Below are 15,819 nucleotides of genomic sequence, written 5' to 3'. Positions count from 1 at the left end.
TCCACTTCCCTCTCAGGCCCAATGTCCTACCTTCTTCCCGTGACCCTTAATGCATTGACTGATGAAGTATCTATCAAACTCTGCTTTAAATATACCCGAAGACTTGGCCTCCACAACCACTTGCGGCAACTAATTCCGCAGATTCACCACTCTCTGGGTGAAGAAATTCCTAAGATTGCTCGAAGTTGTATATGGTGACATAGATCCATAGAACATTACTGCACAGAAACAGGCCTTTTGGCCCTTCTTGGCTGTGCCGAACCATTTGTCTGCCTAGTCCCACTGACCTGCACCTGGACCATATCCCTCCATACACCATGTATGTACTCTGATAATAAATTTTACTTTGAACTTAGAACTGATTATATTCAGATTGTGTTGGGCTAAAGGCGAGAAATTACTGCTCCATTTCAGACTAGGTTTATTTAAATCCCTTGAGACTTTAAAAAATAAAGCATTTGGTAAAATGCCTATTTTAGGAAGAGTATTTTGTAAGAACTTTCTTTTGATTATATTTTAAATGTAGTATGGTAGAAAATAATTGTTAAAGCTAATATTTGCAGTGGGGTTTTTCATTGCAACAGATCAGTAATTTGATTTTAAAGCTGGTCATTGCACAAACAAAAAAATGTTGTCTTTTCTGACCAAAAGGTGAAATTATTGCTTTCTAAATTTCATTTTGCCCTGTATTTCCTAACTAAAGCAAATGAAATGGACCTTGAATGGTTTTGCATAATACCTCAGCAACAAGCAGATCTTTTTCTGTGTCCATGACACAATAACCAAAATTGCTGATGCAGTTTTGGAATTAGTGACGTTTACCAAGCAAAGAGGATTATGCTGCTGTTTTCTGATGATATTTCATTCCAATACTCATTTCAGTAGGTTGTGGATTGAACTGAGGGGAAAGAAAACATTTGGTTCAATATCAATTTATTTAATTTGTAGACTCCTAGGAATTAGTTCCCCCTTTGTGTAGTTCATAAAACTATCAGCAGATGACACTAAAGTGCACTATACCTATTTGAAATGATTGCTGCGTAACATCTAATGAAAATCATTTATTACTTAAAAATTTGTGTTTGGCTTGGATAAAACAATTTTAATTGTTGCATTTAAAAATTTGCGCATTGTATAAAATACAAAATGTTAAAAGGTACAATTATATTACAATTTTAACACACTGGCCTCCATAAATGAAAGCATTTAGTACAGGGATTCGGATATTATATTGAAGTTGTGTACAAGATGTTGTTTGAAACCAGATTTCAGTTCTGATCACCTACCTATAGGAAAGAAATCAATAAGATTGAAAGAGTACAGAAAGAATTGTCAAGGACCTTGATGGGATTTGGGGACCCGAGTTACAGGGAAAGGTTGAATTGGTTAGACCTTTATTCCTTGGAGTGCAAGAGAATAAGGGGAGATTTGATAGAGGTATGCAAAGTTGTAAGGGGTACAGATAGGATAAATGTAAATAGGAGTTTTCCACTGAGGTTGGGCGAGACTAGAACTATAGGTTGTAGGTTAAGGGTAAAGCTGAAATATTTGTGGGGAATCTGAGGGGGAACATCACTCAGGTAACAGTGCGTGTGGAATGAGCGGCTAGCAGAAGTGGTGGATGTGTGTTCAATTGCAAAATTGAAGAGAAGTTAGGGGAAATGCGTGAAGGGATAGATATGGTTGATGGGGCTAGGCTGAATAACAGCTCTGCACAAACTAGATTGGCTGAAGGACCTATTTCTGTGCAGTAACACTCAGACTAATTGGCTAGTAATCTGCAGAACTAACACATCTGGATGTGGCTGTAAAAAGAAAAGAAAAATCAAAATTTTTGATGAAATCCATATTGTTCATTAATTATAGTGGATAACTTAAAGCATTGAGATTTTTTAATCAGCTGGTATGGAATGATATCTATTTTTTCTTCAGTGCTTTACTTTAGATCTAAAACATCAACATGTGTTGGAAGCTTCAGATTTCATGCTTCACCATGTTAGGCAGAAATGGCTGATGATTAACAAGGCCTGTAGTTATCTTTTCAATCACCATCTTCTTCACTTGAACTCAACAGGATTCACAAGAACAGCAGATGCAAAATAATTGCTATACAGTATAATTCTAATGTTTCCAGCTGATTATTTCAAGAATTTGCTTTCATAGACCAGTCATGATTGTGCTCCAAGGTTAATTCTGATACCTTTATTGTTCTTCATGACAGATATCACACTACAATGCTTTTTATCTAAGTTTGCTGCTAAGATCATTAAAAACTCTCTTTGGCCACTTAAAATATTTCAATTAGAATATACCAAAGTATGAAAAATGAAATTACTTCACATTGATTTTGAAATAAAATGGCACAGGGTAAAGATGAATACAGTAGCAATCACCTGCCAGATGCTGCTACCATGAAGTGTCTGCAATGGTGGTATACAAAATTATGAGTGGTTGGGTAGTGAGAAACTCGATGGCAGAGATGCCTGAGAACAGGTTTAACCTGAGGCGTAAAGTGTTTAGAGGGGATCTGAGGAAAATATTTTTTCCCCCCAAAATGATGGTTGAAGTCTGGAATGCAAATAGGGATTTTTCCACTGAAGTTGGGTGAGACTAGAACTAGAGGTCTAGAAGTGTTGAAAGCACCTGAGAAAGTGGTGGACACAGGTGCTTTCAACACTTAGGAAAGATCTGAATGAGCGTTGGAATTTCCGAAGGCACAGTAGGCTATCAAGTGCTGGTTAATGGGGTTAGAATAGATGGTACACATAAGCTTGCTGGGCTAAGATACTGTTTCTGTGCTGTAGGACTCTATGCTGAGAGATGTGTCTGCTACTAAACGGAAATATTAATGTACATTAATGTATAAATGTACTATTCAATCCATAGTGCCCTAATGTAGTGGTGTGAAGCACATGCAAACTGATCTATAGTCATGGTCCATCACATTGAAAAGCAGGAACTCACTGAACAGTGGCAATTCTGCCTTTTGCCTAAAGCAGGCTGTCTAGTTTCTTCCAAATCTTAGAATATGACTCAAACTACTTAAAGTGTTAATAGTTAATTGATCTATCATGAGTAAATTTGATGCAGAAGGTATGTAGCCTGTTATTTAATGGGACGGCATATGTAGCCTGTTATTTAAAGTCTTCATTGCTGGGGGGGGGGGGGGGGGTGGGCGGGGAGAGTTCCGTTCAATGCTGGTTGGCACTTACATTGTATCCTGGATAATGGATGACCTGTCTGACAGACCACAGCTTGTGCAGCTTCAGAGCTATGACACACATGGCTGTAAGCAACACTGGGGCCCCACAGCGGACTATATTAGCTTCCTTCCTGTTTACCCTATATACCTCAGACTTTAGGTACAACACCGAGTCACACCTGGGACACACCTCCACATATTAACTACTACTGTCCCGATCTTCACCTCCCCCAGACCCCACCAACTCCCCAGTCATCATGGACTCACCTTCCCTACAGTGCAGGTGAGAAAGGCTCTGGAGAAATTCACATGGCAAAGCATTGGGAGCGGATCGTGCTGAAGGAGTGTGCTGGGCAGCCGTGTGGAGTTCATCAAGTACATTTCCAATCTGAATCTCAGCCTGGAAAGGGTCCTGACTGTGTGGAAAACATCATGTATAGTCCCAGGACCTAGGAAGGGCCGACCATAGTCTTGAATGACTACCATCCAGTGGCACTGACCTCACACATCATGAAGACCCTAGAGAGGCTGGTCCTGGCTCCCCTCTAACCCTTGGCCAGATCAATCCTCGATCCCCTGCAGTTTGCCTACCAGGAGCACATTAGAGTCGACGATGCTGTCATCTACCTACTGAACAGAGTCTACTCCCATTTGAATAAGCAGGACAGCACTGTGAGGATTATGATTTTTGAATTTTCTAGTGCCTTCAATACCATACAGTCCTCATTGCTGGAGGAAAAGCTCTGTTTAATACAGTTTAGCACTTCCATTGTATTGTGGATAATGGACTACCTGACTGGAGAACCACAGTTTGTGCTGCTTCGGAGCTGTGTGTCAGACATGGCTAAAAGCAGCACTGGGGTCCCACAGGACTGTATTGGCTCCCTTCCTGTTCACCCCTGTGTACCTCAGACTTAAGATAAACCAGAGTCATGTCATCTGCAGAAATTCTCTGATAATTCAGTAATAACTGGGTGTATAAAGGGAGGACAGGAGAATGAATGCAGGGCCCTGGTGGAGGACTTTGTCGAATGCTGCAAGCTGAATCATCTGCAGCTCAACATTAGTAAGACAAAGAAGATGGTGATTGGGACTTGAGGAAGACCAAACACTACTCCCTGTTACTAATCCCTGCACTACTCCCTATTACTATTGATGGTGAGGACATGGATTTGGTGAGGAGCTACAAGTACCTGGAGGTGCACCTGGACAAAAGACTTGAGTAGAGTACCAATACAGAGGCAAGAAGGTCCTGAGTTGCCTCTACTTCCTGAGGAGACAAAGGTCCTTTGAAGTATGCAGGTCTCTCCTTCACATGTTCTACCAGTCTGTTGTCGTTAGTACAGTCTTCTATGTGGTGCTGTGCTGGGGCAATGGTATCAACATAGGTGATGCCAATAAACTGATTAGAAAGGCTGGCTCTGTTATAGGAGTCAAACTGGACATATTAGAAACTGTGGTAGAAGAAAGGACCCTCTAGAAAATTCTGGCAATTCTTGAGAATGTTCCTCACCCCCTGTATGCCACCTTGGCTGAACAGAGGATCACTCTCGGTAATAGACTAAGACAACTGCGCTGTTCCAAAGAGCGCTACATGAGGTCATTCTTACCCTCGACCATCAGGCTCTATAACAAGTCAACCTAGCTGAGGAATGATCTTGCAATCTTTGACCTGTAAATCTTGTACATCTTATTTTAAGGTAACTTATTTTATTTTTATTCTTTCTTATTTCTCTTCTAATATTTGTATATCTGTGCACTTGTATTACTGTTGAGACCCTGTAATTTCCTTTGGGATCAATAAAACATCTGTCTATCCATCTATCTATTAACATAGATGTATTATGGTGAAAGAATTCCAGATCACAAGATATTTACAACCAGGCCCATCTTAACTTTCTCTTCCTAACCTATAACAATCCATCTGAATGTTTGTAGTAAGGTCTCTAAGTGGAAAAGATTTTTGGATCAATTCTAAAATTACCTATCATTAGTTTAAGCCATTGTTTTAGTTGAGTTCTATAGTTGGATTAAGGTAGTTTTTTGAATATCCTGTCTGAATAACCATGCCATGATTAGATTTTAATAATATCTAATTTCCTCAGAAAAATCGTAACTCAGAGCTCTGACAGTGGAATGAAGCTTGTGATTTTTTTTGAGGCGTAACCTCCTACTTTTGAACATGTGCTTGTTTCTGTGGCAGAGTTTGCTACAACGCTCAGGGTATGGTCTGACCATTCATCATCTTAGGCAGCCCCTTTGTGATCGAGGATGCTTGCATTCACTGTAGTTTTGTAGGTATTGAGGTGGCTGATGAAGGCAATGTAGCATCTACAGACTGTTCTACAGATGGGGCAGGAAATGGAAGGTGGACCAGGGAGGAGGATAGTTTGAGAAGTGCAGTTCTTCTGTCACTTATGCAAAGTCTCTGTGCATTCTTAATACTCTTGAGTTTCTCAGTACATTCCACTGCTTCTGCCTTAATTCTAGGCACAAAAATGCTGTACTTTGAGTGACATGGTAATTGTCATCTTATCCTAATTCTGACATTGAGCAGCATAATAACAGTTAATCCCAAACCAACAGGATAAATGTTAAGTGTGAAAAGAATTGTATCAAATGACAAACTGAGTAACAAATGTGATGAAAACAAATTTAGGAATGTATTTTTTGAAATAATTTTCTAAAATTGATTTCAGGAAATGGTTTTGTTAACCCTCGAGCTTCTCCAGGGCTACTGTGCTCCACTAGTGGAAATGGGTTGGGCAAAGTAATGCCCACGAAGTCTCCACCCCCTCCTGGTGGAAATATTGGAATGAATAATCGTAAACCAGACCTTCGCGTAGTCATCCCACCGACTAGCAAGGGAATGATGCCACCTCTGGTGAGTCTTTTACATAACACCCCAGTATGAATCGATCAATGAAAGTATCAGTATGTGCTGTAAGAGACACAAGATTCTGCAGATACTGGAAATCTGCAGCGAGCAACCGAATGCTAGGGGATCTCAGCCAGCTCTGGCAGCATCCATGGAGGGAAATAAACAGTGATTGTTTCAGGATGAGACTCTTCATCAGAACAGATTTTATGATGAAGGGTCTTAGCCCAAAACAACAACTATCTATTCCCTCCATAGATAATGCCTGGCCCGCTGAGTTTCTCCAGCACTTTGAGTATTTGTTTTAACTGTGCTGTGTTCAACAGTCTTAGAAACTGTTGAAAGAGAAGCTTGCAGAAAAGTGTAGGTGCACTGAGTTTAGCTTATGTGTTCGAGGGAATGATTATAGTAAGTTAAAAGTACCTGTTTAAAAATTAGTCCAAATATTAACAAAATCAAAGTTGCTACATGCTCTGATATAGCTAAGGCTGGTAACGTTACTATATGACACCTTCACACTGCAAAATGACTTGATGTGAATCTTGTGGGTGTAGCTATATTTTCCAGAATAATAAAATGTGAAGATATATTAGATATGAAGTAAAAGGAGGAGGGCAGGGAGTGATTTTTCTGCTGACTGTGGCAACGTGGGCTGTAGTGTAAATACCCAACGGCAAACAATTTGTATCCTGCAATTAGGAGATGTATAAGATTGCATTGGTGAGCCTGACAAAGCCTTGATAGATGCTAAGATTCAGAATGCTGAATTTGTATCAGTTCAGAACCAGTGTGGAACAGAAAAAGAAATAACCGCTGTATAATGTTTCCAGAAGGCTAAGGATGCAGAGTGGCACAGTTAATAGTATTGTTGCCTTAAAACTCCAGTGACAATCATTCAGTTCTGACCTCCAGTGTTATTGGTGTAGAGTTTGTACATTCTCCCTGAGCTTGGGTTCTCCAGGATGCTCCTGTTTATTTATTTATTTTCAGGATGTGACTAGTACCATAAGGCATAGGAGTAGAATCAGGCCATTCAGCCCATTGAGTCTACTTTGCCATTCCATCATGGTTGATCCCAGATCCCACTCAACTCCATACACCTGTCCTCTCGCCATATCCTTTGTTGTCCTGAACAATCAGGAAACTATCAACTTCCACCTTAAATATATGCACAGACTCGGCCTCCACTGCATTTTGTGGCAGAGCATTCCACAGATACACTACTCTCTGGCTAAAAAAAAATTCCTCCTTACCTCTGTTCTAAAAAGTCACCCCTCAATTTTGAGGCTGTTCTAGATACCCCCACCATAGGAAACATTCTCTCCACATCCACCCTATCTAGTCCTTTCAACTTTCAGTAGGTTTCAATGAAATTTCCCTGCATTCTTCTAAATTCCAGTGAGTACCATCCCAAAGCTACCAAACTAGTAGGTTAATAAGTAATTGAAAGTCACCCTTAATTTGTAAATGAGTAGTTGAAATCTGGAGTAGTTGTTGGGAGTGTGGAGAGCATCAAATGGGAATGATATAGGATTAGTGTAATTGATGATCAGCATGGACTCATTGGCCAAAGGACCTGTGTCCATGCTGTATGACTATGACATATCCAATGCATCATTAACTGTATTTTTCTAAAGATAGTGTAAGGTGTCATTAGGGACTACTGTGAACAATAGCTTTGAGGGTGAACTAAGGAGATGTACAGACTGATATTCTAGGGGTAGTATCTTTGATTCTATGTAGATTAAAGGGAAAAGAAATTAGACCTCAAAGTTCTTTGGAGAGTTGTTGAATTCTTGTCAGACGCTGCAAATGTCAACCAGATTACATTCTTCCAAAATAATGAAGTTGGACCCCATGTGAGATATGGCATCACCCCGTTAGCACAGTGACCGCTCTGTGATCATGTAAGAGACACAGGGTAGAGCTGGTGTCATAGATGACCTTGTGGAAGTTAAATTCTTGATTGGAGGTGTCACTGACAGATGGCCAATACAAGTGGAATGGATGGGGCCAATGGTAAAACATGACACAGGGTGAAACTGTTGTAGGAAACTCATGAAATGGTTGGGGGGGAAAGAAATATTAAACTGATGGTAGTGTTTGTATATTGAGAATTTAAATCATTTACCCAATCTTAATCCCATCATTTCCTTTCAAGATAACCATTGATCAGTTCAAAATGGAAGCATAGGATGAACATGAAATTATGCATGTACAAGTGACTACGAGTAGTTTCAGGATCATTTTCACCTAGTAACAGAGTATATTTATTTTGTATCTGGTTTTTGCAGTCAGAGGAGGATGAGTTGGATATGGTAAGTCTGAACTCAGCTTGGAATATTGTGTGTTTTTATAAAAGATCTGAAAAGAAGCTTGGACTAATATTTATTTTCAGAAGATAATAGAGTTTTGCCATTTGTAGTACTGCATGCTTTTTTTTGTGTTTGAAGAAGGAAGTACATATCTCTTCAAGTAATTGGACTGTCCTTGTATTTTAGTCATTTCAAGAAATCCCATTCCAAATTTTTTGAAGCTACTGCTGATTTTGTAGAAGCATGAAATCTCAGAATTGCATTCTTCAATTTGCTGTCCCAGCTGCATGGCTCTCAAAGCCCTTGAGAGCTCCTGCAATAATACTGAACAACTGCTGTACATTCTTCTCCTCCACTCAACTCCCAGTTTATGAGTAACTTTCTAACTTAGCAGAGCCATGGAAAGGTTTGATTACTTTCCAGGTAATACGTTGCATTCTGCTTTGATTTAGTGGACTGTAGTCTTTCTAATAATCACCAGTATCTCTTGAGAATCCCAAAAATTTAGTTTGAATTGGTAACTTAATATTAATTAATCATTAGTTTTTGATTCAATTAAAAATATTGCAATTCATTCAATTATTTTCAACCACTAATAGCTCAATATCCATCTTGTATTGGGATTCCATTGGTCATAACAGGAATGTATATAAACAATAACTTTAAGAGCATGGAACTCTTTTAATATTGTGACAAGATTTATTGATGTGTGTATGAGCATACCTTAATTTTGGTATATTGTAATTTTTCTGCATGCTTTTGTGATACTGGCATTTCTTTTAATCTAAAGTTACTTCATTTAGAACCAATTGAGCTAATGCATGTTGCATATACAGTTTGTCTAATAACCAACTTTGGAAATTTTTGTAGGACTTTTACTTAAGAGCTCAATTTAAATTCCATCAGAATAGTTTGGCTTTATAGCCATTGTAATATAATCTAATTATATTATCTTCCTTTCATTCCCATCTCTCCCCACTCCACCCTTCATTTCCTTCTGTTTTGGTACTTTATTTGTGTAGTTATTATCCACATAAGCCTTGATGATCTGGTTGCTCAGATCCAACCTTGGTACTGTATTCTAGGATTAGAAATTTGATCACATAATCCAAAAAAATTTGTAACCTCTTTGAGAAGTGATTTTGTCCAGAGTACAGCAAAGTTGTGCATAACTCTGTATGCCTAATGAGTCCCTTTATATTTTTTGTCCTTGCTCTTTTTTTTCCTTATTTTCTCTCAGAAGAGCCACTTTTTACTAGCTCAACTTGCTCTGAAGCTGCCATTGAAAGGGACAATTTTGTCATTGAGACATGAGAGACTGCAAATGCCGACAACATGCAAAAACACCTGGAGGAACTTAGTGGGTCAAGCAGCTTTGGACCTTTGGACCTTGTGACTATTTCTCTCCAGATGAAAGGTCTCGACCCAAAATGTTGACTCTCCTTATTCTTCTCACTGAGATCTGGATGGAACATCTTGCAGTCTTGTGCGCCTTGATGGATTTGCCTGGGGGGTTTCAAGGTCTTTCCAGGCTGGTCCTTTCTTTGCAACATCTTACTATAACAGTATAACAAATAATGAGAGGAGACTTTATGCATAACAGTACAGATAATACAAGGTGCATCACAAGGTGGTGCACTTAGACCCCTGCTCTACACGCTTTATAAATATGACTGTGAGGCTAAGCACATCTCCAGTGCCTTATTTAAGTTTGCCATTGACACATTAGTCATTGGCTGAGTCGCGGGTGATCATGAATCAGCATATAGGAGGAGGGAGATTGAAAATCTGGCTGAGTAGTGCTACAACTATGACCTCCCACACAGTGTCAGCAAGAACAAGGAGATGATTAGTTACTTCAGGAGGAGGAAACTGGAGATCATGAATGAGTCCTCATCAGGTGGTCAGATTTGGAGAGGTTAGGCAATTTTAAATTCCTTGGTGTTATCATTTAGAGGATCTGCCATGGCTCCAGCACATAAGTGACATTACAAAAAAAGCATGGTAGCACCTCTACTTTCTTAGAAGTTTGTGAAGAGTTGACATGTCATCGAAAAATTGGAGAAACTTTTATAGATGTGTGGGGAAGAGCATTTGATTGATTGCATCATAACCTGGTATCAAACATCAAAGCCTACAAGAAGGAATGCATATGGCTCAGTCAATCACTATTGAGCTTTGTGCATGGAACTTTGTGGCAGGAAAGTAGCATCCATTATCAAAGAGCCCACCATCCAGGTCTTCTCACTGCTTTTTCAGGAAGAAGGTTCAGGAGCCTCAGGACCCACACTGCCAAGTTCAGGAACAATTATTACCCCTCAGCCATCAGGCTCTTGAACCAGAGGGGATAACTTCACTCAACTTTTCTCACACCATCACTGAATTATTCCCACTGAACTGGACTCATGTTCAAGGACTCGTCCTCTCATGTTCTTGATATTTATTGCTTATTTTATTCGTATTATTTTCCTCTTTGTTTTTCTGTTTGCAGTTTGTTGTTTATTTTGCACATTGGTTGTCATCTGCTCTGCTGGGTGCTGTCTTTCATTGATTCTATTGTGTCTCTCGCACTTTGATAATTTACTTTGAGCTTTCCTTTGGCTCAGAGAAATAGGCCGAGTAGGTAGGGCAATCTCTGCATTGCAGGCTTTCCCAAATTGCAAGGCATCAGTGCCTCAACTTGTGTCCCTTTTGAGTCCTCTCTGGCAGCTCCCTCCCAGGGTGCTTGATAATAGCTCTGAAGATTTCTGACACAAAGAGCATACAGCATCTCCTTGCAAGCAATATTCTGGTTCTTCTGACCCCTCCTGGGGGCACTCTTACAGCAACCTGTCATCACTGCACCATCTATTCGTTCAACAACAATCCTACCTTGTAGCTAGAGAGGTATATTTTACATTGTGATATGCTAATTTAAGATCTGTCTGCAAAGATCTAAGTTACATGTGGGAACAGCAACGCATCAAAGAGAATACTGCATTGAAGCCAATGATAACACTTAAAGCGGACATTACACAGGGAGACTGACCATACTGCCTGTGACCTTGCAATTGAAGTTCTTGCTGTATAAAGACTTTCACTAACAATGTTTGAGTGGCCCACAAAGCTGTCAAAGAAAAATAGTAACAACTTCTTGCCCCTGCTTAGCACAGAAACACCATTTCACTATCTAGATCCCAAGCCAGCTCATTATATTTGGACCAGTTAGTTCCATCAGTTAGTTAGAGTGGGTAAATGTACATTCATTAAAGTGCTAGCACAGGTTCTTTTCGATGGCTATACAACTAAATTGAATAATGCATTTTGGTGTTGTTTCAAACGTTTCAGCTTCAGTCTTATTTAACAAAAAACTGTCTGAATAACAATGTGCGCAAACCTATTTATGTGGAGATGATGGTTCCACTGAAGGATGTGTATATCATTATATCTATCTCATTATTAAAGCTATCTGAAACTATTCTTTCACTCCTGCTGTGTCATTGTTATGCTATATCAATCATCTTGTTTCAAATACTTATCCACTATTAGAGTTGTTATGTGATTGAACTGAAAATAAATTTAGCATTGAACAGTGGGATGATGCCCTCATAAAATATCCGATAGTTGGCTTTCTGCTGAACGAACAAAGATTTCCTCTACTTAGACTTCTTCATGTCACTCCATCTGGTGGCCTGTTGAGAAAACTGGCAGCATCAATGTGATTGAGGCACGTGAGCTGGATTATCTAGTGAAACCTGGCAGTTTTTCCTTGAATCTCTGCTTTAGTGTCTGTTATAGAAAATAAAGGATTTCTCATTTAATTTGTCAAATGGAGGAAACAGAATATTAAACTATTAAGGCCCCAGTTTCACCTCTTTTGTGCACTTTTCAATTTGACAGCAGAAATCTCCAATACACATAATTTTAAGTAATGAATAATTTCCATTATTGTAAGCCTGGCTGATCTTGGTTATTAAAAAAATGACTGCAATTTGCAAAATGTTAAATTGGGCTCTCACTTTAGTAATGAATCTAGCCATCCCTGTGAATTAAGCATAACAAAGGCATTTAGATCTCACTTTTAAAAAATATATACAGAATGGAAATCATTTTTTCTGACGATTCTGTAACATCACACATTCTGCTTATACAAAAGTCTTTAAATCAAGATTTTGCATGTACTAGTGCTAACTAGCTTCTTTTTTTGTAGAATGTACAGAGGATAAGCAGTTCACAATCAACACAGGCTCTTGCAACTCCTGTTGTGTCTGTTACTACTCCAAGTCTACCATCACATGGACTGTTGTATTCGACATACAACAATGGTAATACTATTGCAATAGCATTTATTATTATTTGTGCTGAAATGTGGCGATTGGAAAATTTGTCCATTGCGTACCTAATTTGTGAGAATTAAAGCAACACTTACGAAGCTGCAGCCCAGCTGTGGGAATGGAAGATTTTTGGTTATTGGCCTCCTGTGTACTCATTGGTAGCACGTGTGTGGTACGGAGCCATTTGCCCTGTGAAGATATTGTTTCATCTAGAGGTAGTGCTGATATTAGTGCAAAATAAATGAGATTATCAAAAACAAATAAATTTGACAAACAATATAATAGCTTCAAAGGCAAGTGATTTTTTAAAAAACTGCAGACACTAGAACTTTGAAATAAAATATGAAATAAACTGATTTATAAGCTTAGCATCTTGGGCAGCATCTGTGGAAGAGAAACAATATTTCAGGCATGAAATCCTTCAGAACTGAGAAAATTCAAGCATAATTTCCAAATATATTTGGAAAAATATATAATAGCATAATGGAGCAAAGCATGACCATGTATTTCTTCTGGAGCAAGGGTCGTAATGAATAAATCCATTTATTTGTAGCTATAGATTTATTACAGAATCCGATTAATGACACTTACAATTTCCGACCCTAATTTACTTCATTGACAAAAAAGTAATCCTGTCTTCTTCAAAAAGGGATGATATTTCCCAATTTAGCTTTGGATGTTCTCTCCCATTCCCTTTTCTTAAAGTCCGATTCCCTTCCCAGTGATCAAACTACAGCAACAGGATCATTTCATGCATTTCTGATTGGGAAGTGCAATGGTCCTACTTTAGCTCCTGATTCAGAATGTAAGCCATACTATTGCTGTGCTTAATTATTCATGGTGAACATTATGTTTTGTTTTGTAGAGGACCCTATTGGACATTAGTACTATCCACAACACCCATTTAATGCATGTGAGAAAAAAATATAATAATATTAAAAAACTTCTAATTATAGTGACTGAACAACAGGAGAGATGGACTTGCATGATGTGGTTGAAGATAATATGTTAACGTGTAAATGCGGTTACTTTTACTCAAAGTTGCAAAATTGGCATTATGCTAATAAGATTGTTGTAAGTTTGGTTTAACACTTAACTTTCATCCTTGTTACTGGTAACCATAATTTGTATTTTGCCCAGTGGTGCTAAAACACTTATTTCCTGGTGCAACACTAAATTGTTGACTAATGTAATATGCGTGAAGGATATACCCTCCTCCACTGATGCTGTGCAGCTGCGTCAGCAGATTCCAGGCTGACTTAAGGACATAAGATCACAAGAATTATGCACTGCATTAGGTCATCCACTTTGAAACTGCTCTGCCATTCATCAAGATCGTGTAACTCAGCTCTGTTTCCCTGCACTGTCTCAGTATCCTTTATCAGCAATGAGAAGGAGTAGAAGATTTGTGCTAGTTTCATTGAAGAAGGGTTCAAAGTGGAAAGATGCTGAGTATACACCAGTGGAAAGACATCCTTCTGCCTGTCCCCTCAAGATCCCACCATCATCTTTCTGCTGGTGACTCCCATGGGTAGCACAATCTTTGAAAGTCCTCAAAGAACTTACAGACTAATGTGTTAATAGTCTTTAAATTGTCTCCCAGAAAGTCTCCTGAAGTGTTTCAAATTTCCGCTTTTCAGTGATGGATCATTGAAAACTAATACAGTGGTTTCTGGTTAATTGGGCTATCAGTTAATTGGGACTGCTTCTTATTTGGAACACCTCTTCTTTTAAAAAAAAAACAAACAAAAACTAATCAAGAAAATACCCAGGATTCTCTTTGTTTATTTGGGTCACTATGCCACTTTATTGGGGCAGGAGACTGTTGCCGAACAGTTTCTAACTAGCATCAGTTGTGTTCGTTTGCAGGGCAATTAGACACATCGTCTTCAAACAGATTTTAATAGTGTCAGTTGCACATGTTTGTGTTCAAAAAGCAGTGATATTTGCCACTGATAGCGAAAAATAAAATGAAATACAATGCAAAACTGGCTCGCTGTGGTTTCAAGCATTTAGGTTTGGAGATGTCAGAAATGGCCAGGAGTGAAAATGAAATGATTTCACTACTTCAACAAGTTAGAAACTACAAACAAGTTGAAAGTTTCAACAATCACATACAGTGTTACAAAAAAAAAGAGGATTTGGAGGGTGCAATCATTGATGTTTTGTTTGAAGGCAGTCCATTATTTACATTAGGTGTCTGCGCTGATTTTGTCCGTTTATAGTTGAAAGAATGTGACAGAGCTGAATTCCTCCATCAATAGATATTAGGAATAAAAATAAAATCGGATAGGTATATGGACAGGAAAGGAATGGAGGGTTATGGGCTGAGTACAGGTCGGTGGGACTAGGCGAGAGTAAGCGTTCGGCACGGACTAGAAGGTTCGAGATGGCCTTTATCCGTGCTGTAATTGTTATATGGTTACAGGTTTATAGTACTGCAATAGTATCGGTAGTGTTCTAATATGATCTGTATTTCATTTAAATATGTAATTTGTTACTCAGTTCATCTCTCTTACACCTTTTTAACTATTTCCCTGAAACTTTGGCTAATTGGGACAGCTGCTTAACTGGGCCATAGTGTGCTGGCCCTGATGTGTCCCAATGAAGTGGAATCCACTGTACCTCTTTCTCAGTTTTCAAAATCCTATGCAGTGACAGTGTTGTTAGCTGACGATGCCAAATCAGGTTATAACCACCAAAATGCCATGCCTCCTCCTCAGTTAGAGCTGGCAAGCAGTGTACATTCAGGTCAGTCCCTCATCTTTTAACAAAGAGCTTTGCCTGAAACAATCCTGATCCTAGTTTAGTGCTTTAAATTTTTTAACTGAGCTCAATGGTCACCTTTAGGCTCCAAAACAACAAAATGCTGGAAAACTGGGGGCATTATTTCTCCTGAAGAAGAAGGGTCTCAGCCCAAAACACCGACAGTTTATTCCCCGAAGTTCCTCCAGCATTTTGTGTGTGTTGCTATGGATTTTCCAGCATCTGTATTTAGGATTATTTGTAGTTTTACAAAATTCCAAAGATACGTAATGAAGAACAACTTCAGGATTGTAGTTGTCTACCTGAAATAGAATACAGCAGGTGTTGAGGCACTTTAATTCATTA

The 15,819-nt window shown here is 38.9% G+C and overlaps 1 protein-coding gene across 16 annotated transcripts in view; it reads left to right on the top strand.

Moving 5' to 3' along the window:
* The window catches only part of mef2aa (myocyte enhancer factor 2aa), a 194,294-nt gene that overhangs the window by 167,116 nt on the left and 11,359 nt on the right, over window positions 1-15,819 (top strand). For 14 of the 16 annotated variants that reach the window (XM_073033075.1, XM_073033069.1, XM_073033071.1 and 11 more), the window contains 3 exons: window positions 5,902-6,086; window positions 8,375-8,398; window positions 12,585-12,699. In XM_073033075.1, the coding sequence (XP_072889176.1) occupies window positions 5,902-6,086; window positions 8,375-8,398; window positions 12,585-12,699 (324 nt within the window). The remainder of the gene's footprint in view (window positions 1-5,901; window positions 6,087-8,374; window positions 8,399-12,584; window positions 12,700-15,819) is intronic. The other 2 variants (XM_073033080.1, XM_073033079.1) reach the window with 1 other exon arrangement.

This window comes from Hemitrygon akajei, chromosome 30 (genome assembly GCF_048418815.1).
Source record: "Hemitrygon akajei chromosome 30, sHemAka1.3, whole genome shotgun sequence".
NCBI classification, from domain to species: Eukaryota; Metazoa; Chordata; class Chondrichthyes; order Myliobatiformes; family Dasyatidae; genus Hemitrygon; species Hemitrygon akajei.
This window is presented reverse-complemented; position numbering and strand designations above follow the sequence as displayed.